The sequence below is a fragment of the Marmota flaviventris genome, chromosome 12, assembly GCF_047511675.1.
Source record: "Marmota flaviventris isolate mMarFla1 chromosome 12, mMarFla1.hap1, whole genome shotgun sequence".
Taxonomy (NCBI): domain Eukaryota; kingdom Metazoa; phylum Chordata; class Mammalia; order Rodentia; family Sciuridae; genus Marmota; species Marmota flaviventris.
In genome coordinates, this window is record NC_092509.1 from 76,254,819 (window position 1) to 76,279,090 (window position 24,272).

Below are 24,272 nucleotides of genomic sequence, written 5' to 3' on the forward strand. Positions count from 1 at the left end.
CCACTTGGGGTGAAAAAGGAAGAGGTGACCTTGTTGTGTCAGACTGGTGTCTACATGGGACCTTTCTCTTGCTGAACAGGCCCTCTCCACTCACCTTGATCTCCCTTAAGAAAATTATGAGACAGGATGGACCCCTTTGTACCTGTTTTGCACTGAAAATCCAATACAGGGCTGTGTGCCGCCGCAGGCACAGCTCATCTGTCGTGGATGTTGGATCAGTGTTTGTTGAACGTGTAAGTTGTGGCTGCAAACTGAGTAGTAATCACAACCTTTGGCTGCAGAGAGCAGAGGGAGCAGTCACGTGCTCCCCAGTTGGGATATCTCTAAGGGGAAAGACCTCCCTTTGGGACCACTGAGTCAACACCTCAAATGTTTTCAAAGCCAGGGGACCTTAAAGCGGTTCCATCCACAGGTATTGTTTGCTGCCACTGTGTTAGATGAAGCCAGCCCATCTGGCAAAGTGCCTGCTGTGTTCTGTGTCACCTGCTTGAGTCCCCTGGCAGTTTTCTCCCTTCCCAGGACTGGATGAAGCGATACAGACTGCATGTTCTAACAGGATTCACTGTGATGGCTGAAGGCCCTGGATAGAGGCCTCAGGTTACCAGACAGGACAGGAGATGTGCTAGAGCCAAGTGATAATAAAAATCCACAGCCGCTGCCAGCCGACAGGTTGAGAAACCATCTTTATTTACGAACTGTCTGCTACCAGAGTCAATAAATAACTACCATACAAGAAGTATAAGAGCGGAACAGTGGGCCCGTGGGAGTGGCTCCATTTGAACAAAAGCTGTATAGTCATTGGTCTATTAGGCCATAGCATTTGCCAAGCCCTGAGCTTCTCTAAGCTGGGCAGGCCCTGAAGCAGGTGGCAAGTTGGAGGCACCTTGGACCAAGGCAGGGTGCACCCTATCCAAGGGTACTAAGTGCCTTAGGCCTCGGGCTGCCTAGGACTCTGGGCAAATCTGTCTGACCCATTTTGTTCCTCTCCAGTTTTCCTTTATGGCCCTTCCTTCCCAAAGCCTATGACCATATATACAAGTTCATGGGGCACTGCCCCTCCCCGCCACTGGCTCCTAGGTACCTGTTTCCACGGAACTCTTTGAAGTCCCTTAGAAAAGAATGCCTATCTGATCACTAAACTACTCCAGGAGTGTTTGGCCCAGGTTGAGTCTTGAGCTGGGGAGACAAACATCACACCTGTGCCAGTGACACAGGTGTGAGGGTACTACTATCCCTGTGACATGCAGGAGCCCCACTGGCGATCTCAGGAAGAGAGGAGGAAAACATCTTTAGCCGTCTTGGGCACTTGTCCAGAGTGCAGGCTGGATGGCTTTGGGGACTGCCAAGGGGCAGTGCATGCTGGGGAAGGCACTGGGTTGCCACCACAATTCCTGGGTGACCCTTCCTCCTTAATGGCTTCCTTTAAGACACAGGGACCACAACAGATGACATCTTCCTATGCTTTGATTCTAAGACTCAGCTCTGGAAGGACAGACAGCATCTCCTATCCCTCCAGTCACAGCTTCACCTAACCTAGACTACACCAACACTCCAAAGTCCTCAGAGGTCTCTAGAGAAGTAACTGCTTACTTATTCCAGGGTCTCATTGCAGAAGCTTCTTCTCATGTCTAACTTCAGTCTCTCCTGTTACTTTATTAAAAGAAGAAAAAAATATCCCCCACCCCACCCCCACCCCCCATGGCCTTGCTACTCCCTGACATCACCTTGTGATTTGCTACCCTGAATGAAAGTAGAAGCTGCCCTGTAAGCCCCGCAACTCTCTGAGCAGATGCAAGAGTCCCCGCCCTCCTGCCCTGTTAGAGACACAAGGACCAAGGAGGTGAGTGCTGCTGCCTGGGCCCCAGTGCTTGCAGATCAGTGGGTGCTTGTCTGCCCAGCCCTGAAAAGGCATCTTAGGCTGGCTGTCCCTAGTTCTCAGGGCATTTACTCGTCATTATTAAGCTGTGAGGCAGCAAAATACTTGTTTGAACTAACCCTTGCTTCTGCCTCTCTCTGGGGCTTGGTGTGAAAGGAGGGAATTCAGAATTGAGTCCGGACTGCAGCAGGAGTGAGCCCCACTCAGCTCCCCCTGCCCATCCAAGCAGAGAAGACAAAATCATAGGCCCCTCAGGCAAGAAGGGACTCTGGAAGCTGCCTAATCTAGTCTATTCCTCCAAGCCACCCCAGCAAGAAGCTATTCCATTTTACAAGCCTGTAACCTCAGTCACATGCAGTCTCATGCTGCAGGAACATCTGCTATAATAATAGAGTTCTATGGCTCTGTCCCCCAAGCAAATTCTGTCTGTGGAGCAGTCAGGTTTCCTGGTAAGAAACCCTTCCTGGTCTCCCAAGCAGATCACCATCCCCCTCTTTCTAATGGACCTCTTTGAAGTAAGGTACTTGACCATGAGTGTTCCTTCAAACAAGCTTAGGGGCTGCAGCCTCCCGCATCCCTGGTTAGCTCCTGTGCCAAAGCAGCTCATCCTGGCCTGGCAAGTAGGCTCCCTGTCTCCCTTGCTGCAGCCCCAGGCAGTGAGGAGAGAATCAGATAAACCTTGGGGAAGCTTCTTTCAGTGTCCCCTTCTGGTAGAGAACTGGGCACAGGCTAAATCATAGCCAGCAGGGCACAAAGAGAGATGCTAGGCCAAATCTGGGGTCCCTGTGAGGGGGAATGGTCACTTAGCTAAGCCCGTAGCCTCCTTGCAGTCCTGGATTGCAGGGAGGTGGCTGTGGGGTGGCAGGGAGAAGTTGTGTGAGCTGACGTTTTTAAAAAAATTGTACTGGGTAAACATCAACATAAACCTGCCCAGGAAAATAGAGCAGGACTTAAAAGTTTAAAAAACCATAACAAAATAGAGCTCTAACTGTAAACTACAGAAAACTGGCCCAGGGAGCTTCAGGGACAAGTGCCCTTCAAGATGCCTGTCACGCTGCTCCCAGATGTGAGAGTCCCCTGGCAGAGCACAGGCTTTGGGGTTTCCTGCTGCACTGCTACTGCTGCCTGGATTGGGGAACTCTGTCCTTGCTTTGGCCTCTTCTTGGAGCAAGGGTAAGGGGGTTGGGACTTCAAGTTGGTAGTGCATGTTGAGTCCCCAGCAGAAGCCAGGCTCAGAAGGCAAGGGAGGCCTGAGCATCTCCCAGAATATGCCACACCTTGGGCTGGGCTCAGCCATGCAATCCTCGTGGTCAGCAATGGGGACCCTTGAAGTAGACTGTTCACCCCCACATCAGCCTTGATCACCTTTATAACAGCTGTCAGCACTGCCTCCTTCTTCTGCAGAGACAGAGCCTTGAACAGGCAGGTAAAAGAGTTGTGTTCTTGTCCCATCCCCTCTACTTGTAGGCCCTGTGACCTTGAGAAGTCCCTGATCCTCTCTGGACCTCCAGTTCCTCATCTGGGGAGTGCAGGGCGTGGACAACTTGAGCTCTCAGGCCTCTTCCAGTTCTGCTGTCCGTGACTGGTAGTACACCTGAGCTCAAGGTGGGATGTCCCCTTTATTAACCCCTCTTTCTTCTGGGGTTAAAGAGCGGTCCAGGCAGTCTAGGGAACAGGGCTCTCCAGGTGGTCCAGGGTATTCCTGGGAGCAGGCAGGGTCATATTGATCCTTGCCTGGCTCAGAAGCCTCCAGAGGCTGGAACAGAGAAGGAATGCTGCATTGAGGGTGGCAGTGGGGGAGGTGGCCACAGGTCTGCAGGCAGAGCTGGAGGGGATGCGCGGGTGAGCGCCTGGTAGTCTCCTGCCCTAACCCTGGAGGGGCTGTGCAGGATAAGTCTTGGTGAGGGACTTCCCCAAGACAAGCCCTTTAGTCCCAGCCACCTAGGGTGGCTCTGGCACTCGGGTGACAGGGTTGGGTTGGCAGTGTTGGCTGAGAGGGCAGTGTCACCCACATGGTGCCCATAACTCAGGCTCAGGCTGGTGCCCCATTCCACCAGGCATCCCAGCCTCCCAACCCTTCTTAGCTCCCACCCCTAAAAGTCTGGAGTCTCATCCCTCAATGCTGAAGGGGCTCAGGCTCCCGATCCCAGCAGCAGGGCAAGAGTTCTAGCCGCCCAGGCAGGCAGGGGCTGCTGGGGAGTCGGAGGAAAACGCCAGGGTCCGGCTGCGCTGCTCCTCAACAGGAGGATGAGGAGAGGTCTTGGTCCCAGGGTTCGTCCTTTTCTTAGTTGAGGGAGGTCCTCAGCCGGCTCCTGCCAGGTGTTCCCACAGGGCCCAGGATTCTGCACTCAGGTGACAGAGTCTACATGTGGACTCCGAGTGCCATCTGTTGCCATTCAAGATATGCATTCAACCCCCTTCTTCCCATGGGCTCGTTTCTTCCATCCAGAACCCCTAGGGGCCCAGGGGTTGGGTTCAGTATCATCATGGAAGTCACTGCCCAGTACATCTTCATTTAGAGAAAAAGATCCACCTATGGTTCTGTCCTGTGGCAGAATATGAACTATCCTACCTCCTGCACAAAGGGTCCTGTTTAAAGTAGGTGTTTAAAACCAACCACTCTGGGCACAGTGTTGGGCCACCTTGGCTTGGGAACGGCCAGGGCCAGCTGGCTGTGTCCGTCAGAGTTGGGTTCCAGTTCTGTTGTGGAAGGAGAAGCGCCGAGTTCAGAGCTCCAGGTAGCCTATGAGGATGAGCATCGCTGTGGAGTGGGAGAGGATGGCGCCGGGGTGTGGGGCTGGGCAGACTGCCGCGTCTTCCACCATCATGCTTGTGCCTGAAACCAGCAGAAATGCAGGCTGAGTGAGCAGGGCCTGGGTGACCCTAGCCCCATGCTTGCAACAGGATCCAGACCTTTCCTAAGTAGACACTGGGTGGGGGGCAGGGGGGTGGAACACTGCAGACCCGAGTGTCAACGGCGCCTGGTATGCTCAGTCCTACTCTCATAGTTTTCCAGGGCCTTTGTCCTTGGCTGTAGCCTCCTTTTGTACCCAGTGAAAGAAGCACCCTCACTTCCATGGCCCTCGGGCTATGTGGAGAGTGGGAGAAGGCAATGGCTTTGCTCTACTTTGGTTCCTGCCTGGCTTTTCCATTCTCCTGGGGTCTAGGTTGGAGGTGGCTGGGGTGGGTGGGCATGATCCCTTCACCAGGTGTCTGGGTGGAGTCTGATACTTCTGGGGGACAGGAGAGGGGAGAGGCAGCACCTCCATTCCTCACGATGTGAACTTCTGCCGGGATGCCATCCCCTCCAGGTCCCGTGGTCCGAATCTGTACAAGGGCGTGGCCAATGTCTTCGGGTACTGGGATTTCTATCCAGTTCTTGCCAGTAAGGTGGAGTGTGGGAGTTGGGTGTAAGTCATTCTGGTACAGCATCTAGGAAGAAGGTTTCCGGGTGGAGTTTCCTTATGCCAGGGCAGATCCTTCTTTCTTGCCCAGATCTAGTCCCTGGGGGGAGCCCAGTTAGTTCTGGGCCCTTGAGGTTCTGTCTCCTCACCCCTCCTTGGGTTTACCATTAGCCAAGCTCCTCCCTGGTGGGAGGTGAGCTTGCAAACTCCCCTCCAGCCCCCCTGCTGCCCCACCACCCCTGCCTTTTCGCAGCAATCCCATCTGCTCCTGTTTAATAGTCTCTACCACAGGCGAGCTGGAGAGCACCTCTGTGCAGCAAGCCTCTACTGGTCCCACACTCTGCTTCTGTCTCACTCAGATCTCTCTTGCTGCAGATTGTGGCTTTCATATTTACCAGAAAGACCAGAGCTTTTCTCACCTGTGGATCTCTTCCTCACCTTGTAGCCAGTGACTGCAGACTCGTTTTGGAAAGGGACCACAGCGTCCCATTTAATGCTGAGACTGGAGCTTGAGAAAGTCCAGGAGATGTTGCCAGGAGGTCGCCGGGGAGCTGCCAGGGGAGGAGAGTTGGAGAGACCTCCACATGGTCCCCTGTCCGCCCCCCCACCCCACCTCAGCATCCGCCAGCCCTTCTCCAGATGTCTGCCTGTACTAATTACACCCAGAACATTCTGCCACCAGTGCCTCAAAAACGAAGTCCTTGAAAGTCCAAAGGCTGGAGAAGACAGAGGCCGTGAATTTCTACCTCGTTTTCAACAGGCTCACCCCTTGTTTCTGTGGACCACAGCATGTGTCTTGTTGCTGGAGAAACAGTGACCCTGGAAGCACCCCCAGCATCCCCATCACCCCTGGCAGACAGACTCACGAGGTTTCATGGTTGTGGCATTGGTGGGAGGACTGGCAGGCCCGGTGCCAGCGCGGTTATAGGCCCGCACGGTCACGTGGTACTTGGTGTTAGGGTGGAGGCCGGTGACTCGGGCATTGGAGTCTAGCCCTGCTGTCCTCACTCTGTCAGCAGCTGCTTCTTTGTCCCCAGCTTTCCAGTAGCGGATCTGAAGGGGGCAAGGGTACCCTAGGGTCAGTGGTCAAGCCCAGGATCTCAGGGCTACCCTAATCCTGGTGCCCACATTCTGTTTCTCTCTTGCTCGCCCTGATCCCAAGACTCAGTCTCTTGAGTCTTAGAATTGGGATACTTGGTTAAAGCACCCAGAGAGCAGGGTCACCTGGTGTGAGTCCCTGTATCTCTCAGTGCCCAGCAAAAGTACTGGGTCCAAGAAAGGTGCTCAATGTAGGGATGAGGGAGTGGTGTGGGAGGGATTAGCAGGGGTGAGCACCGGCTCAGCCTGGTGATGGCCTGCCAGAGCCCAACTCATCAGGAACTCAGGGGCTCCCATAGAGATTCCAAGGATACAACATCATGTTTATATTTGCAAAGTAGCCCCTGGCCCCCAGTAAGTTTATGATGGCTGCTCAACAAACAGACCCGATTTAGTAGTAGCTGGAATATTAAGAACTGCTAAACATTTTTCCAAATCAAGGGGAGAGTTTGGAATAAACTTCTCCCTGTGTGATCTGTCCTGTGCCAGCTCTACCCAAGCACTCACTTCATGCGTGACATCTATGAGTCTCTCTTCCCCATTGGGGGTCAACTATGGATGATGATGATCATCATCATCATGATTTTTTGGTGCCAGGGATTGAACCCAGAGGCTCTTTATCACTGAGCCATATTCCAAGCTCTTTTTAAAAAATATTAGAGTTAGGTCTCGCTGAGTTGCTTAGTGCCTCACTAAGTTGCTCAGGCTGGCTTTGAATTCGCAATCCTCCTGCCTCCGCCTCTTAAGCCACTGGGATCACAGGCCTGTGCCATCGCTCCTGGCTCAGCCACCGATCTTAGTGAAGTTGCATCCACAGTGCCCCACAGACTGGCAGCTCAGTTTGTCAGGCAGAGAGTGAGTGACTCCAGGAAGAGAGATGAGTGAGCTGTCAGGCGTCCCCCCAAGCCTCGAAGCCCCAGCACCCCTGCACACCGCATTCCTCTCTCAGGCCCCGGGTTAGTGCTCACCTCATACCCCAGGAGGATGCCATTTGTGTCCTGCCGCACAGGTTCCCAGGTCACGTTCATCTCTGATGATGAGATCCCCTTGGCCCAGACCTTGGTAGGGGCCACCCTGGGCTCTGGGGACCAACACAGAATAGGTTTGGATTTCTGGAGCATTCCTATGTCCTACAGAGCAGCTCCCAATCAGGACTGCCTAGGATTTTAGAGGAAGAGTCCAGGCCTAGGACAAAGGCTGGGTGGGAGCCCCCAGAGTGTCTCTCAGGGGCTTACTTTTCTTCCTAGACAGCTGCTCCCCTCCTTCTCCTGCTCAATGAGCAGAAGTGAGTCCGGTGGCTTAGAACCCAGGGGCCCTCTCCACCTCCTACTCTGAATCAAGCTGGGGCAGGAGCAGCAGTTTCCCCATCCCATATCCTAGGGACAAAAGGCTGGGGTGGGCCAGAGGGGTGGCCCAGGAGTGGCCCACCTTCCTCGGCCGAATACACAAGTGCTGTGAGGCTCTCAGGCCCATCCCCCCGGCGGTTGTAGCTGCGGATCTTGACCTCAAAAGGCGTGTAGGGCTGGATGCTGTCGTTGCTGTAGACGAAGTACTGGGCATCGGCGCCGGGCACCCGGGCGGTCTGCCAGCTAGTGCTGCCCTGCCTGCGGAAGGACAGCAGGTAGCCGAAGCCGTCTCCGTTCTGGTACTCCCGTGACATGGGCTGAGGGCAAGAGGGTGGCATGGGCGAGGAGTCACGGATGCGGTTCCCTGCCCAGCCTTGGTCCCCACCCAACCTTCACCCAAGAGGGGCAGCCCTGGGACACCTGCGCCTGCAGTGGGTTTGCGTGAGGGGCAGCAGGTGCAAGGGGAGGGGAGGAGGAAGTTGGCAGCTTTTGAGTCAAAATTGTGCAGTGGACCTTTCTGCCCGCTGCTCAAGCAAAAGAGTCAGGAAGGGAGGAGGGGGTGGGACTCGTCTGCTTCTGTCCCTGGCAGCTTACAGTCCAGTTGACGATGAGCTCTCCCGGGGCTCCACCTCCTCCGCTGAGTCCTGATGGTGCCACTGAGGGGGCTGTCAGGGGCCAAGGGACACAGATGTGGCTTGTTAATGGGCAATGAAGGAACAAAAGCTTCAAGCCTGTGCCTGGAGCACATCTCAGGATGGGAACATCCTTTCAAATGCATCCTGGTTTTGTCCCCAGCAGCCCTTCTGGGCATGGGCTCTGGAGTCAGACAGACCCGGGATCAACTCCCATTTCTGCCATTGACTACGTGGGTTTCCTGGGCAAGAAACTCAACCTCTCTGAGTCTCTGCTTCTCCTCTTCATAAGATGGAGATAATAATGTCTCTCTCAAAGGTTATAATGAAAACGAAATTAAAGGTGTGGTGAGCACATGGTAGGGAGCTGCTCAAAAAATTGGTCGTGGTCCTTTTCACTCCTGTCAGCTTAAACTAAATCACAGACACCAACTTGGGTTTGCTTTAAGCAGAATAAATAACCCAGAATGGCGGTTAATGCACCACAACACACACACACACACACACACACACACACACACACACCACTGAATAAACAACAATGATAAAAAACAAAAACAAAAACTATTTCTTTTGGGCTCCAAAGTGTTTTTAACTTATTCTTTTTGTGACAGATTTAATTCCCTAATTGGCTATAGTATTTAAAAAGGCTGATGTTGTGTGGCGCACACCTATAATCCCAGCAGCTCAGGAGGCTGAGGCAGGAGGATTGCAAGTTCAAAGTTAGCCTCAGCAACTTAGTGAGACTCTAAGCAACCTAACAAAACCTTGTCTCAAACTAAAAAAAGACGGGAGGGTCCTGTAGCTCAGTGCTAAAATACCCTTAGGTTAAATCGCCAGTACAAAAAAAAAAGGCTGATGTTAAAACAAGGATGTATTTCATCTGCTCATGCAGCTTGGCTGAAAGTAACCTGGCTGGGGTCTAAATATTTCTGCAGAGAATTCAGCACAGGGAGACTTCACTTTTCCGATGATGATCTCTTCAGGCCTTGTACTTTGCATGGGTCACCTAAATACATCGCCTATTTGATTCTGCAAGGTGGGCATTATCATCATCCTTGTCATAGTAGAAAAGATTGAGGTCTGGGGCAGTTAAGTGACTTGCTTAAGGTCACATGGCTAACATATGGCACAGCTAGAATTTGAACTCAGTTCTTTTGATTTTTAAAGCCCGTTTTTTTTTCCATTGCACAACTCCTGGGAGACTAGAATAAAGGAGACCTCTTCCCACCTCACATCACCAAGAAGTTCAGGGTTAATTAAAGAAAGTACTCCCTCTGAAACTTCTTACTACTAAGAGGTACCAGCTAAAAATATTGGTGATTCCAGAACCAGCCTGGAGAGTCATCCTGGAACACACAGAATGCGCTTAAAGGAGACACCAGGATGGACCCTCTCTACACATCTGGTGCAGCAGGTCAGAGGAGGCAGGATGAGGGAGCAGGGTTCAGAGTCCTGTCTGTTCCAGGATCCCTCATTCCAGGCCCTCACCTGCAAATGGCTCAGAGGCAGGTGGGCAAGAGCCTCCCAGCAGATGCTGATGGGGCCTGTGCCTGTTCCTCCTCCTGGGCTCTCTCCCCACTTCTGTCCCCACTCAGGTTCTGAGACATGCACTTTTCACTGAGGGTCATGGGCAGACTCTTCATTCCTCCTGTTCCCAAAGAGGTCATCTAAAAAGGGCTTGGAGACACTGGCTGCTTCCCTGTCCCCACTGGGTGACACACACACACACACAGCCCTTCCTCATTAACTGATCGCTGCAGCTTCTGCACTTCCAGGAACGCCACCCCATGATTCAAGTTCAAGTTCAGGCTCTGCTGGTGTGACCCCTTCCCTTTTCCAAACTTCTGTTTTTCCATATTTTTTAAAAATGTAAACTTAAAAAATAATTATGGATTCGCATGCAGTTGTCAGGTTGATTCTTTTGAATGAGCGGTTTGGACTTCACGGCTCTCCCCACAGCAGCCTCGCCCTCACCCTCGCTTGTGTGTCCTTTCTCAGCTGTCTTGTTAGAGCCCAAAGCCTGGTGAGCAGGGCTGGAACTCCGTGTTGGCTGCATGCTGGAAGTCCCCCTGTAGGGGGAGCCAATGTCTCTGCCCTGCTGTGTTTCCTTTGGGACATCCAGGACCCTGACCTGCTTCCTTGGTCCGGATTCGGCTGGAGGGGCCACTGGGCTCCCCGGTGCCCAGGATGTTGCTGGCTAAGACTCGGAACTCATAGTCCATCCAGGGCGTGAGGCCCAGCACCTGGGCGGTCTCGGCATTGCCCTCGATGTTGGCAGGATCTGCAAGGTACCAGGGAGTCGGTGCACAAAACTTGGTTATTCATCTGGATGAGGGTGGGCATTGGGCCTGATCACCTTGGTACCCAGCCCCCATGGTGGCACCTGCTGTATACTAAGCACTCAAAACCTCCTCAGACACGATTGAAAAACTAGTCAACTCCCCTGGTGTGTGCACCCCACACCCTAACCAGTATTTTCATTTCTCCAGTATTAATCCTTCCTCCAAGTATTCGAGGGTGCAGACTGAGCATCCCCTCCTCAACTCTCTCCCCTCTCCTGCTCTCTGTCTCTTTACTTGCCTGGACGCTTCTGGATAGTAGAAAACTAACTTTTCAAAACTCCAGGTTCATTGCTGACCCTCTGACCCCTGACTCCTGACCCTGACGACACCCTGCCCCCTGCCTCTGACACATTCAGCCCAGCTTTCTCAGTGCTGAGCCAGGTGGGCCTCACACTTACTGGTCCGAACCTGCTTCCACTTCCCTGCAGGTAGAGAGCGGGCCTGCAGGGTGTACTTGGCAATGGGACTGTGGTTGTCGAAGCCACGGCTCCAGCTTAGCTGGACAGTGGTGTCACTGATGTCTCTCACCACCACGCCTCCTGGGGGGCCTGGTGGACCTGCACCGAGAGCAGAGCACACTGGGTCAGAGTTGGGCAGCTTCTTATTTGAGCCAACCTTCTCCAGGGCTGGTGCATTACCAAAGCAGGGCAGCAGAGGGAGCAGTGGACACACCCAGGAAGGAAGGTAAGGGAGGGGCAGTGAGTGGGGAGGGGGGGCACAGTGGGAGGGGTGGCCTCAAGCTGGGGGTGCTCACAAAGGCACTGGCAAAGCGATGTGTAGATTCCCAAGCACCAGACTTGAAAACTGGGTTTAGCAAAGTTTTCTGCCTTGGTTTAAGGATGGATTTTTAAAAAATATTTGTCTTCGCAAGAAAAATATTCTACTCATTCAGAACCCACGAAAAATCAACCATACAGGCACAGAACGGATATACCAGGCTCAGCAGATGACCTATGCCAGAAGCCCTTCCCCACAGCTTGCAGGGGAGGAGGGGAGCTAGGGACAGCAGGCCAGAATAGCCCTGCTGGCTGCCAAGAAAGCAGGGGTGGGGCAGAGTGGGGGGAACCCGTCACCTCGGACCAGAACGGTGGCCTCCTTGGACGCACTGTCCACCACTGTCTGGGCCATGCACGTGTACTTCCCTCCATGGCGCAGCTGGGCATTCAGGATGGTCATGTCCCCAACAGTCTCCTTCTGCATCCAAGGGGACATCCAGGTCAGAGAAAGTAGCCTTTACTAGTTCACTGGGCCATGAGATCAAAGCAGAGATCTGGGGTCCCCCTGCTCCATTATGTCCGCAGGCCCCTCTGCCTCTCAGTTCAATGGGAGGAATCAGCTACTCCCTGCTTAGTACCCCCGGGACTAAGGAACAAAGCTTATTACGGAAGACAGTCAATGTCACTGCAAGCCATTGGTCATTTGCATTGGGTGGCAGGATAACAGGAAGAGTAGCCGGGAGGGAGTTTCCTGGGATGCTCGGGTTCCCAGTCTGTCTCCAACCCTCCCCTGAGTGACTGGGATCCAGGAGGGACAAGTTTGCCTGCACGGGCCTCAGGGAATGGGGAAGGCTCTGGAGGGGCTTCAGGTGGTGGACAATGGTGGCTTCAGATGTCCTTCAAGTTGAGGACATCTTGGGTCCCCTCTCTATCTGAAAGGAGGGAGGAGTGACAGGGAGTTTGGCCTTAGTCCTCACCACACTGGCTCTCCTATAGTGACCCCCAGGCTTGTCAAAGTCAATGGGGAAGTCATCGAGGGTCCAGGTGAACGTGAGGTCCATGGTGGGGTCATGGGAGGCGTGGCACTGTAGGGTGAGGTTGTCACCCACATTGATGTCGGCACTTGAGGGGGCCAGAGTGATCTTGGTTGCATCTGAAAACAAAACAAAAAAAGACCCCTGGGTGAGTGGGGGAGGGAAAAGGCCAGGCCAGGGGCTGCAGTAAGGCACAAGGCTTCGTCCTGGGCCCCAGGAAAGAACAGAGGCACTGTGACCTATAGTGTCCTGACCCCTCAGCATCCCTATGCGTGTGTGGCCAGCAGTGAAGCAGGACCATTTTCTGGACAGTGACAAGGGGATGGCCCCATGCAAAACTGAATCCTGGGGTGGTCTCAACACCCAACCAGAAGCCATCTGGGGTTACAGGAGTAGGCTGGTGGGGGAGGTGGCCCCCAGCCACAGCCCTTACCACGCACAGACAGGATCCCCGTGCTGTTGGCTTTGCCCATAAAATTCTCAGCAAAGCACGTGTATTTGCCCTCGTCGGACCGACTGATGTTCCTTATGACCAAGGTGCCATCCGGAGTTACGGTCACTCTGAAGCAAGGACAAAGCAGATCTGGCCAACCCAGGGACACACTGCAGACACGGAGGGGAACCCGCCTCCAAGGAGAACGTGGAGGAGCGTGGACGGCTCGGGGTGGGGTGCGGGGTGGTACCTGCTGCTGTTGACCAAAATCTCGGTGCCTTTGCTCCAGAGCACCACGGCCTTTGGAGCTGCCCGGGGCTGGCAGGGAATGACGATCTCTCCTCCTCTAGCGGCAGGGATCAGACGCCTGACAGGATTCTGCCTGAAGTCAGGCGCCAGTGCTGGAGGGAAAGGGGAAAGTCACCATAGAGTAACAGCAGTGCCTGTCGCCCTGGACGGGCCAGGCACTAAGCACCATCAGTACCTTAGAGACCAACCCACAAGCTCCCAGCAGCACCACTTCCAGGACACACCCAGCATCCAGCCCCTTCCCCTCCTGGCCACTGCCATTGCTCTCGTCCTGCCTGGACTGCTGACAAAGCCCCATACTTGGTCTTCTTGGGACTCTGCTTCCCTCCTACAATCACTTCTCCCCACCCCGCAGCCAGCAATGTCTGTAAAAATGTGAATCAAGCATTCAGAATGAAGCCAGCAGCTCACAGCCATTGAAAACAAGTCCCCACTTTTCCCATCCCTTCTCCTCCCCTGGCCTTCACGAATTACACTCCAGTTATCAGCCAATTTATTTTTTCTTTTGTCCTTCAAAGTTGCCAAGCCTCATCCTGCCTCAGGACCTTTGTGCTTGCTGTAACTGTGGCTAGAAATTCCCTAACTCTTCCCATGGCTGGCTCCTCCTTAACACACAGGTCAAATCCCAAATTTGTTTTGCATTTGTCCTTCTCCCTCCAACAGTTTATAAACTGCTTGAGGACACAGACATGATCTTTCTGCTCATTCCCTTGGAGGTACTGAATGGGCGAATGAGCAAGTCTCCCTTAGCCTCACTGTAATTTTTTTTAAATAATTTTTTAATTGTAGATGGACACAATACCTTCATTTTTATTTATTTGTTTTTATGTTGTGCTGAGGATCGAATCCAGGGCCTCAAGAGTTTGAGGCCAGTGCTCTACCACTGAGCCACAACCCCAGTGCCAATCTTTTTTTTTTTTTTTTTTGTGGTGCTGGGGATTGGCCTTGAGGCAAGCACTCTACCAACTGTACTATATCCCCAGCCTCACTGCAACTTAACGAGATAAGTATTATTATGCCCACATTACAGTTGGGCAAACCAAGCCTCAGCAAGCCAAAGGCATTTGAACTAAACACAAGCACTAGGTGACATTTCATGGGCACTTGTCATAAGATGGGCAGGCGCTTTATGCTTTTCTTCTCCATCTCATTTACCCTCACAGTAGCAGAACGAGGGCATGACCATTATTATCATTTTTTTTCGGGGGGTGGGGTGGGTACCAGGGATTGAACTCAGGGACACTCAACTACTGAACCACGTTCCCAGCCCTATTTTATATTTTATTTAGAGACGGGGTCTCATTGAGTTGCTTAGAGCCTCACTAAATTGCTGAGGCTGACTTTGAACTGGTGATCCTTCTGCCTCCGCCTCCTGAGGGGCTGGGATTACATGTGTATGCCACCGTGCCTGGCCAGGGCAGGACCATTATTGCCCACATTTTATATATCGAGAAACTGTGGCTGGGTATGTTGGCACATGCCTGTAATCTCAGAAAGTCAGGAGGCTGAGCAGAAGGATTGTGAGTTCAAAGCCAACCTCAGCAAAAGCAAGGCACTAAACAACTCAGTGAGACCCTGTCTCTAAATAAAATACAAAATAGGGCTGGGGAGGTGGTTCAGTGATTGAGTGCCCCTGAGTTCAATCCCCAGTACCAAAAAAAAAAAAAAAAAAGAAAGAAAAAGAAAAATAGAAACTGGCAGAGACGCTAAGCAATTGCCAAAGTCCACACAGCTGAAAGGGAGGGGTTAAACAGAGCTCATTAATTTGATTCTTGATCCTTTTTGCTACCTTTTTCCCCCACCCATTTGCGTTGTCCCTGCCAGACGTGGAATGAGTCAGAGACCTGGTCCTCTGGGACCTGTCAATCCTGTGTCTCACCTCCTTTCTGAAATTTCTCAATTCTCCCACTCAGAGGCTGTTGGAAAACTGAGGGCAGCTGCCCGCACACGTGGGTGCACTTGCGCATGTGAGCCTCAGGAGATGCTCTATTCAGAACTCTGATGGCCCACCCCCCAACCGCCATGTGCACAAGGATGTCCCCTCCCTCCCTGGGCCCTTTACCTTGCACAGCCAGCTCAGCGCTGGCATAGATGGTGCCGTGCTTGTTCTCTGCCACACACTGGTACATGCCCGAGTCCTCCAGGCTCAGCTTGGAGAACCGCAGGTCTCCGGCCAACACTTCCACCCGGTTCTGTGCAGAAGAGCCCCGCCCAGGGCAGGGCAGGGGGATTGGGATGACTGGAGGCCCGGGAAGGAGGCTCAGCAGGGATGCATGCAGCGGAGGCTCGAGGCTCGTAGCTCCTTGGGATGGGGCTCATGTGTCCGGTCCTAGCTCAGCACAACCTGGAATCTCAGGACTCTGTGGTTACCCAGCCCAGCCCTGCCCCGAAGCCAGGAGGGCCAAGTGATCCACTCAAGACCACATTCTGTTTTTGTGTCTGGGTCACGTTTGGACCCAGGTCTCTGAGATTCTCTCCAGTTGACCAGCCCGTGGCCAGGTGACTCTGGGATGGAAAGAAGCACCCAGAACCCCCCACAACACCCTGGCAGTCAAGAAGGGCTACCAGTGATGTGGGGGGGCTTTGGGGATGAGGGAACCAGGGGAGCAGAAGAGGGTGTGCTGTGTGGGAGGAAGCCCAGGTCTACCTGGGAGGCCAAAGGCTCCCCGTTCCGCAGCCAGCGCACGGTGGGTCGGGGCTTCCCTGCAGCCGCGCAGCCCCAGCGCAGGTTGGAACCGATGTCAGCCTCTGTGTCTGAGATCACTTTGAGCCACTCGGGCTGAGCTGTGGGGACCAAGGGAGAAGAAACCTGGGATGACCTGGGAGGAGCCTCTGCTCATTAAATAGAAGGGAACAGGGAGGCTGCGGTGGGTGTGTCCGACAGCAGGGGCGCGCTCTGCACCCTGGGATGGAGAGGATGAGGAGAGGGCAAGAAGCAGCAGGCCCAGGAAAGTCGGCCCTCTGTGGTTGTGTAGTGGCGGTTTTAGCAACTTAAATCACTCTAAAGTGCTTGTGTGCCGCCTGCACCCCCAACTGAAGCTCTGTGCTCTCTCTACCCCATACTCAGTGCAAGAGGGCTGAAGCGAGGCCCCCCGGACTCCCTCTGACTTTTGGGGATGTTTCCTCAGGGCCAGAGGTGTAGGTGAAGGTGTCCCCGGCTCCATACCCTGAACAATGATGCGGCCCTGGACGGTGTCGCGGCCCTTGGAGTTCTCCGCCTCACACTCATACGTTCCCTCGTCTTCAAAGCTCACGCTGGGGATCTGCAGGGTGGGCTCCGCTGTGGCCCACTGTGGGGACAAGGAGCCATCTACTTTGCGCCACTTGATCCTGGGCACAGGACTGGCAGGGGAGACAAAGCCAGAGCGGGCGGCTGAGCTGGGCATGTTTCTCCCGTGCCCGGACTCTTGGGTTGGGGGTGGGGGCCCTGGGAGGGGACATGTGGGCTGATTCATAGCTCTTCTCCCTGCTAGGCTTGGAATGCCATCAGGGAAGGGAAAAGGAGCAGGCCTCCTCTACTGCCCCTGTCCACTGCCACAGCTGTGAAGCCAATGAAGTGGTCTTCAGGTGGTCCGGTTTGCCCTCTCACTGTCCTGGTCAGCTGTAGTCTATGTGCTGGGTCTTTATGGTCCCCTTTCCTATGGCCCCACTTTTCAAAGGCACTTTAGTTATGAGTAACCTGTGTCCTAAAATGGATTGAGGAATCAGCATCCTGAAGGGCCACTATATTACCCTTCCATGTGCCTTTCAGGTAGGGTTTCTGCAGGCCCAATAACTTTCCACAAAGCAGCAGCCCCAGGACATATTTGAAGCAAGAGGGGACCAAAGTCAAATCACATTCTTTCATTCATTCCATAGACATTTATTGAGCACCTGCTCTTTCTTAGCCCTGTTCCAGTGAAGGCTTTTTTTCTGGGAGAGCAGGAAGGTTAATGGTTTCTATTGTACTTTTGAAATAGGTGACTGTTGACACTCAAGGAATGCTTACTAAATGCCAGGCATTGTTCTCAGGCTTTAAGTATATTATTTACTCATAACAATCTTACCAGGTGGTTACTGTTACTCTCACTGTTTACAAAGGAGGAAGCTGAGATACTCGGGTTATCTCATCTTATGCCCAAGGCCTCCCCCTCAGTGAATGACCTCCAGGATCTGCACCAGGCGGGCTGGGTGGAGCCCATTTTGCTCCTGCCCCTGCCCCAGTGTTGCTCAGGCCATCTGAGCCCACTATGTATTGCTGGCAGGACCAAGTGATCCAATGTGTGCAAGGCTCCTGGCACCGGATGCCTCACCCGCAGTTAGTGATCAGAGGGTGGTCACAGTACCTACTGCCCACCTAGCACTCTGCTTGGGGCAGAGGGGCACCAAGTTGCCTGTTGGCCTTGTCCACTCTCACCCTGGGGTCCCCTGTGTCTCTGAGGAGCTCTGAAAGGTTGTGCCTGGCCCCAGGGAGCTCCCCTCCTCTGTGCCACTCACTTCCCAAAGGCGAAGCACTCCAGGGTGACCTGCTGGCCCACTAGCGCGTAGGTCTCTGCTGGGAACCGGGCCTTAATGCTGGGCGCGAAGAGCCGGGGATCTGGGGAGAGGGGGAGGTGCGTATTATACATAAGTGACTCCAAGGGAGTCACCTAGCTCCTGTGCTAGGATCCTGTGAGGCACCCTTCAGAGCCCGCGGTCTCCAGCTTGGTGGGGTCTCAGAGGACTTCCCTTCCCCTTGGGGCCTGGGGCAAAGGTCTGAGGCCTGAGGAAGACGAGGGGACCTATTCCCAAAGCCCACTGACGCTTCCAGCGCCCTCCTCCCGCCACACCTGGCAACCCTGACCTTCAGCAGCCAGGTTGAGCTGGGCGAATTTGCTGAAGACGCTTTTGGTGGAGAAGTCCATGTGGCTGGTGGCCAGGCAGGAGTAGTTGCCCAGGTCCGAGGCGTTGGTCCGGGCAATGTACAGGTTCCCTGTGGTCTGGGACACGAAGTGGCGCCCGTCCGTCGGGATGAAGTTGGGGAACTCGTTGAGGAGCCAGCGGTAGGACAAGCCTAGGGTGCAGGTAATTTGAGGAAACCAGGGGGGGCAGGGCTCAGGGGCAATCGTGGGGGGACCCCACATGCTGGAGAGAATCTGTGGACCTTGCTCTGGGAGCCTCCCACTCTCTGAACTGGAGTTGAGGGGAGACCTAGAGGCTCTGTTCTCAGGGAGCACAAGGTGCTGGTGAACACACCCTTAGGGACAATTAGAAAAGGGCAGACCCACCACACAAAGAGTCATTTAAAGTAGGGGGACCCAGCATCAGTGCTTGCGAGGGGCACTTGCCACCTCTTATTCCAACCTTCCTTGGCTGAACATCCAGAAGTCATTCCTGTGTTCCCGGCAGGGTCCCACTCACCTGGGTAGTGGGCAGGTGGGTTACAGGGCAGCATCACCCCCCAGCCTTCGTGGGTCTTCACAGGGTCTCGCTCCTCCTTGGAGAATTCCTGCAGAACTAGAGGTGGAGACGGGGAATCAGGCACCATCCTCCGTGCCCGGGGCTCCCTCCCCATCTCATCACCCTCCCGGGGCAGTAGAGGTAGAGGGCATGTCAGGGGAGGACAGGAAAGCCTGGCTTGAGGGCGTCCCCTGGGCTTCCTGCCTCTTTTTCCCCTCCCCCAGTGTCTTGGCCACCCATTGTTCTCACAGCCAAAGCGGAGGACGGCCTCCCTGCTGACCACAGTGCCCACTGGGTTTGAGGCCAGGCACTGATAGACACCGGCGTCCTGTGCCTTGGTGGGGTTCATGATGACCAGGTTGCCCCCCACCAGCTGGTGGCGCGAACCTGGCTCCAGCTTCATCTCGGTGCCATTCATCTTCCACCTGTCAAAGGGGACAGAGGAGGGGAACCTCTGAATCCTGCCTGCAGTCGGGGCTGACGTGAGGGAAAAACAGTGCGGCTGCCCAGGGTGTCCCAGCACTCACTGCAGGGCCCTCACCTATAGGTGGCTGGAGGGCTGGCCCGGGCACGGCACGCCAGCGTCACCTGCTCCTCCGTAGACTCCTCTGGGAATAGCAGGCCAACAGGTTGTTCTTCAAAGACAGGCCCAAAGGTGGCCAGGGATCCCTGGGCTAAACTCCAAGCTGCAGAAGAGGACATCACCAGAGGGGCTCACAGCCTGGGGCTAGCTGGGGCCTGGCCTCTAGCGCCATGCAGCTCAGCAGAACTTCCTGCAGTGCAGGAGATGTTCCATCTTCTGCACACTAGACACTTGAGGCTATTGAGAACTGGAAATGTGGCTAAGGAATCAATTAAAAAAAATTTTTTTTAGTTGTTGATGGACCTTTATTTATTTATATGTGGTGCTGGGAATCAAACCCAGTGCCTCACACATGCCAGGCAAGTGCACTACCGCTGAGCCCCAGCCTCAGCACTAAGGAATCAGTTTTTAAATTTAATTTTAACTAATTTAAATTTGAATTTAAATAGGCTGGGCAGGCCCCTCTGGTCAAGTTGTCACAGTCAGTCCCCACCCTACACTCAGGTATTAAGCACCTGCTCTGTACCTGACATTGGGTTAGAGACTGGGCTGCGAAGGTGAAGCAGACACAGCCCCTCTCCCTGGAGGAGCTTGAGGCACATGACACAGAAAACTGATGGTCCAAGGTGGCACGTGTCCTAATAGTGATCAAGACCCTGGGGCCTTGGAATGGAAGCAGTTGCTGCCACCCTGGGGGACTCTCAGAGGAGCCTTAAAGAACTGATCCATTGGGCGTGAGATGCAGGAAAAGTCACTGGCCAACCCCGGGGGAAGGGGTGTGTGTCCCTGGAGTCTGGTACCTTTCTGGGACAATGTGACTCAGTAAAAAGCCTTGGGCTGGGGGCTGGGTTGGGCCTCCTACCAGCTGTGTGACCTTTGGCAAGTTGTGGGACTCTTCTGACCTCCCATGTCTCTACCTGTGAAAAGAAAACTAGCCAGGTGCGGTGGTGCACCCCTGTAATCCCAGCAGCTGGGGAGGCTGAGACAGGAGGATTGTGAGTTCAAAGCCAGCCTCAGCAAAAGTGAGGTGCTAAGCAACTCAGCTAGACCTTGTCTCTAAAGAAAATACAACATGGGGCTGGGAATGTGGCTCAGTCCTGCCTCTGAGTTCAATCCCGGTACCGATAAGAAAAAAGAAAAAAAAAAAAAGAAGGAAAGCTGTGAACCCCCTCCAGGGCCCACAGGAGGATCCAGCCAGAGCCCTAGCAGGCATCTGGTGTGTCTGCCAGATCCAATCCAAGTGTGGGGCGGGAGGGGCTGGGGGGATGGAACCTGACAATGAGTTGATGAGTGGATGGCTGATTGGTGGCACTTTTCTAAAATCCCTGTGCCACAATTCAAGAAAGAGAGGCCCAGAAACGAAGTGGTTTGCTCATGGTCACACAGTAAGTCTGACACAGACCCGTCTAAATCCCACTTCTCCTGAAATTCCTGAAAGAATGGTTACCACACCCACACACGGAGCTTTCCTGCCAGGCCTGTCTCCTGAGCAGGCACCCCTCACTTCATGCACCATTGTCCCACCTCTCCAGGACAGGGACAGTGTATGAGGGACACAGGTGACAGGGCCTGGGTGTCTCTGTCGGCCGCCTGATGGGGCCCGTGCACTTTGTCTCTGTGGTGTCAGCAGGAGCCAGTGCCCCCCGCCAAGTTGGCTCCTAGCTCTCCACACTGGCTGATTTCAGGCCCTGATCAGCAGGTCATGAGGAGGCCGGGATCCCCATTAGTGCCCCAGTGCATCCAGCTGTCGGCCTCCATCCAAGGGTGGGTCTCCATGCTGCAGCTGAGCCTTCCCTGCCCCCTGGGAGTGAGGGCAGCTGTTAAGCAGCTCTCAGAATGAGGGAGGAGACGGGGCTCCCAGAAGCGGCCTGGTGCAGGCACCCCCGCCCCTCCCTGCCACCCATCACTCTCCCTCACTGCCGCCCCAGGCCTGGAGACGGTGGCTGCAGGCACCAGCATCATCTCGGCTGGAAAGCCCAGCTTAATCCCCAGTTAATGATGGCGGTGGAGGATAGGGATCCTGCCCCAGCTGGGACCACTGGGAGGGGAGGGAAGGAGGGATGGAGGCAGCCAGGGCGCTGGGAATCGCCTTTACAATAGCAGCTTCCAGGAACTCTGCGGGGTGGGACGGCTGAGTGGGCCAGCACACACTGATGCTCTAAGACTGTCCCTCTTCCCGAAAAAAGCTTTCTGCAGTGCACACCGTCACACTCCCCCGGGTATCCATATGGACACACCTCACATGGTTCACCCGCACACTTCCTCACACACGCTCTTAGGTCACACATTGACATGTGGCTCTCAGCTACTCAAATGGCCAGATACACAGTGTAGACACACATCTGTTCCCACCCACGAACTGCTGCAAGTGGCATGTATATACATTTACATATGCACGCATTCATAAGTAGGTGTTTGTTGATAATAATAAAATAAATAAAAGTAATAAAAACAGACGCTATTGATGGATTGCCTCCTGATTATCAGATACCACACCACGTTACCCACTTGCTTCTCACGCCCTTTGACAGATAGGTATTGTGTTTTCTTTTTAACCAACACAGAATCTGAGACTTCGAAGGTTAAACAACGTAGCCCAACAGCACACAGCAAGAAGGAGCAGATTGGTGGGTGGAGGGGGGCAGGTCCTGACCTTGGCCAGACTTGCCCTACAGCCCGCGTCATTCACCACCACCGTCCCTGATTCCTGACCTCGGTTTCCCATTGGAACCATCAGAGGCCCTGTTCCTTCCAAGATCTGGAGTCAGAATCACTAGGCATCCGGATTGTAAAACATGGCTGGTGGAGTTCGGAAGGACAGCAGGAGTCGAGAGCCAGCGCTGTCCTGCTAGGCTTGCCAGGACCGCCACCCAGGGTGAGGCCCCTCCACACCACGCCGCGCTCCAATGGCCAGACACACAGTGTACACACACATCTGAGTACGACACCCACGTGCACGGACATGCCCTCACATGCCCCACTTCCCTCCATAGCTGCATACACACCCACCTACAGATGCACTTTCCATACATGTGGGCATGCACACGTGCACACACACGTGCACACACACAAGCTCCCGGGCAAAGTCAGCCCTTCTTTGCTGTCCTGTTTAACATTCTCCCATTTCCTCCTGATTCCCCGCTCTGGTGACTCTTGCCCCCCCGCACAGGCCTCAGAAACTCTGCAGAGGAAGAGGGTAGAGGGATGGGAAGGTGGGGGGGAATCCTCGGGCCTTTCCTTGCTCTGGGTGCCGGGAATCCAAAACCGTATCCAGAGGTGAGGTTGGCAAGGGAAGCAAGAGCTGAGCACCTGCCTGGCAGGGCTGTGGGCTGGGGGGATTCCCACCCTGCCTCCCTCTGTTGCCTGGGAAGGTGTCAGACCAGGTCCTGGCCCCTTGGCAGTTGCCTTTGGGCACCCTGGTCTGAGGACCCTGGTGACTGCTCATCTCCTTGCCTCAGATGGAGGGAGGGGTGCTGAGGAGCCCAGCTCTGCTCCTCTGACCATCGGGGGTTCCCTGTGCAGCCAGGCTCCCCATGTTGGCAGCTCCTCTCACTCCAGTGGGCCCGGGCACAGATGGCCAGGGCTGGGGCTAGGGAGCGCCCCACCTTCTGGGTCAGCCCAAGTTGGATGTAGGATTGGGAGGCAGCGAGGACCCGAGAAGGCCTGGCCAGTGGAGACCCAGGACCAATGCGTACTGGCTGTGGCCTCGCGGGGGCCTGGGAGGGAAGGGAGGTGGAGTCTGAGGTGGTTAGAACTCCAGGGCGGACTCATTCTCCCATGGAGCTCTTTGAGGGGGGAAATAAATGCCCATTGACCTTGGCAGGAGGTCAAGGCAGAGGCTGAGCCCTCCGAAGCAGGCCTGGGAGATGTTGGTCCCTCAGTTCCAGGACAGCTGAGTTTCCAGCCCCCCTCTCTGCCCTCCCCTCCATCTGCAGCCTCCCCCTTCCCTCATGCAAGCTGAGCGTCTCAGGATGAGGACTCAGGCTCTCCTGCTTTGCTTCATCTCATCTCACTTCTTGCCCTTCCTCCATCCCTCAGCAAGATATAGGGGTTCCTGGAGGGAGCCTCCCGGAGTTTAGTGGTATTCTGCGGTCTCCTAGTGTCAGGGACCCTCCAGAGGAACTCTTAGATATGATGGGCATGTTCCATGGTCTATGCTTTTGGAGGTGGCTATTGAGCCCTTGAAACATGGCTTGTGCTACTGAGGGCATCATTTGTTAATCCAACTGAATCCTAGGTCAGCAGTCCCTCTGTGGGTATTGCTACCTTACTGAACAGCACGGCCTTAGAAGCTACAGCTCCAAGCTGATAGTGTGGGGATCTGGTTACGCTATTATCTTGCTGTGTGATCCAGAGTAATCCACTCACCCTCTCTGGGTCAGTCTTCTTTTATCTACCATGTGACAAAGACATATTCCTCCTTCCTTGTTTCCAAGGGAAGGTAAGATCCACAAATGCAAAAATTTTAGCAAGGAAATGGTCTCGGGAATCTAGATGCTACAGCAGTGCAGAGGCAATTATCTTGTGTAGTCATTGCCCCGAACACAGCAATGAATTAATGATATAATGATCCTTTTGGAGCCTGGGCAGCCCCTCTTACCTGGGGAAGCAACAAGGGCCATGGTGACCAGCAGCAGCAGCAGCAGATGTGGCTTCCTCCCGGCCAATGTCTCCATGGTAGGCATCGCGGATAGAGGAGGGGATCAGAGGACAGGAGCCTCAGCCCAGCTCAGGGAGGGTCTGGCTGGAGGCACAGGAGCACCTGGGGAGGCAGGAGAAGGAAGGCTCTGAGCGCCCGCCCAGCACAGGCTCATCTGGCCAGTCCTGCTTCCCACCCGCCTGAGTCCTGCAGGATTGCACAGGCTCTCATCCTCCCGGAGCCCCAGGGGAAGGGGCTTGGCCATTACCAAAGTGCTCTTCCTGGGGCTGAGTGCCTCCAACCGTCCCCTGGGAGTCTGGCTTTGCTCTGTGCCCCCACCTGCCCCCCTCCAGCCAGCAGGGGGCTGCTCAGGAAGTGAAAGCAGTAGCTAATTAGGAGACAGGAACCCACCTGCCCGCATGCAGGCGCTGGCTCCTGA

General features: G+C 54.5%; 1 protein-coding gene across 1 annotated transcript; it reads right to left on the reverse strand.

The window, feature by feature from the left end:
- Positions 1-1,713: 1,713 nt before the first annotated feature.
- Positions 1,714-23,870, reverse strand: Cntn2 (contactin 2). The gene is made up of 22 exons (XM_027934759.2): positions 23,795-23,870; positions 19,153-19,297; positions 18,861-19,036; positions 18,573-18,668; positions 18,016-18,225; positions 17,670-17,769; positions 16,360-16,535; positions 15,841-15,977; positions 15,256-15,385; positions 13,135-13,285; positions 12,885-13,012; positions 12,395-12,570; positions 11,775-11,895; positions 11,100-11,258; positions 10,491-10,640; positions 8,319-8,389; positions 7,807-8,041; positions 7,347-7,459; positions 6,147-6,333; positions 5,719-5,831; positions 5,140-5,308; positions 1,714-4,712 (listed from the first exon to the last, which is right to left on the reverse strand). Exons 1-22 carry the CDS (start codon positions 23,868-23,870, stop codon positions 4,603-4,605), a joined length of 3,129 nt encoding a protein of 1,042 aa, XP_027790560.1. The 3' UTR covers positions 1,714-4,602.
- Between the last annotated feature and the right edge of the window lie 402 nt (positions 23,871-24,272).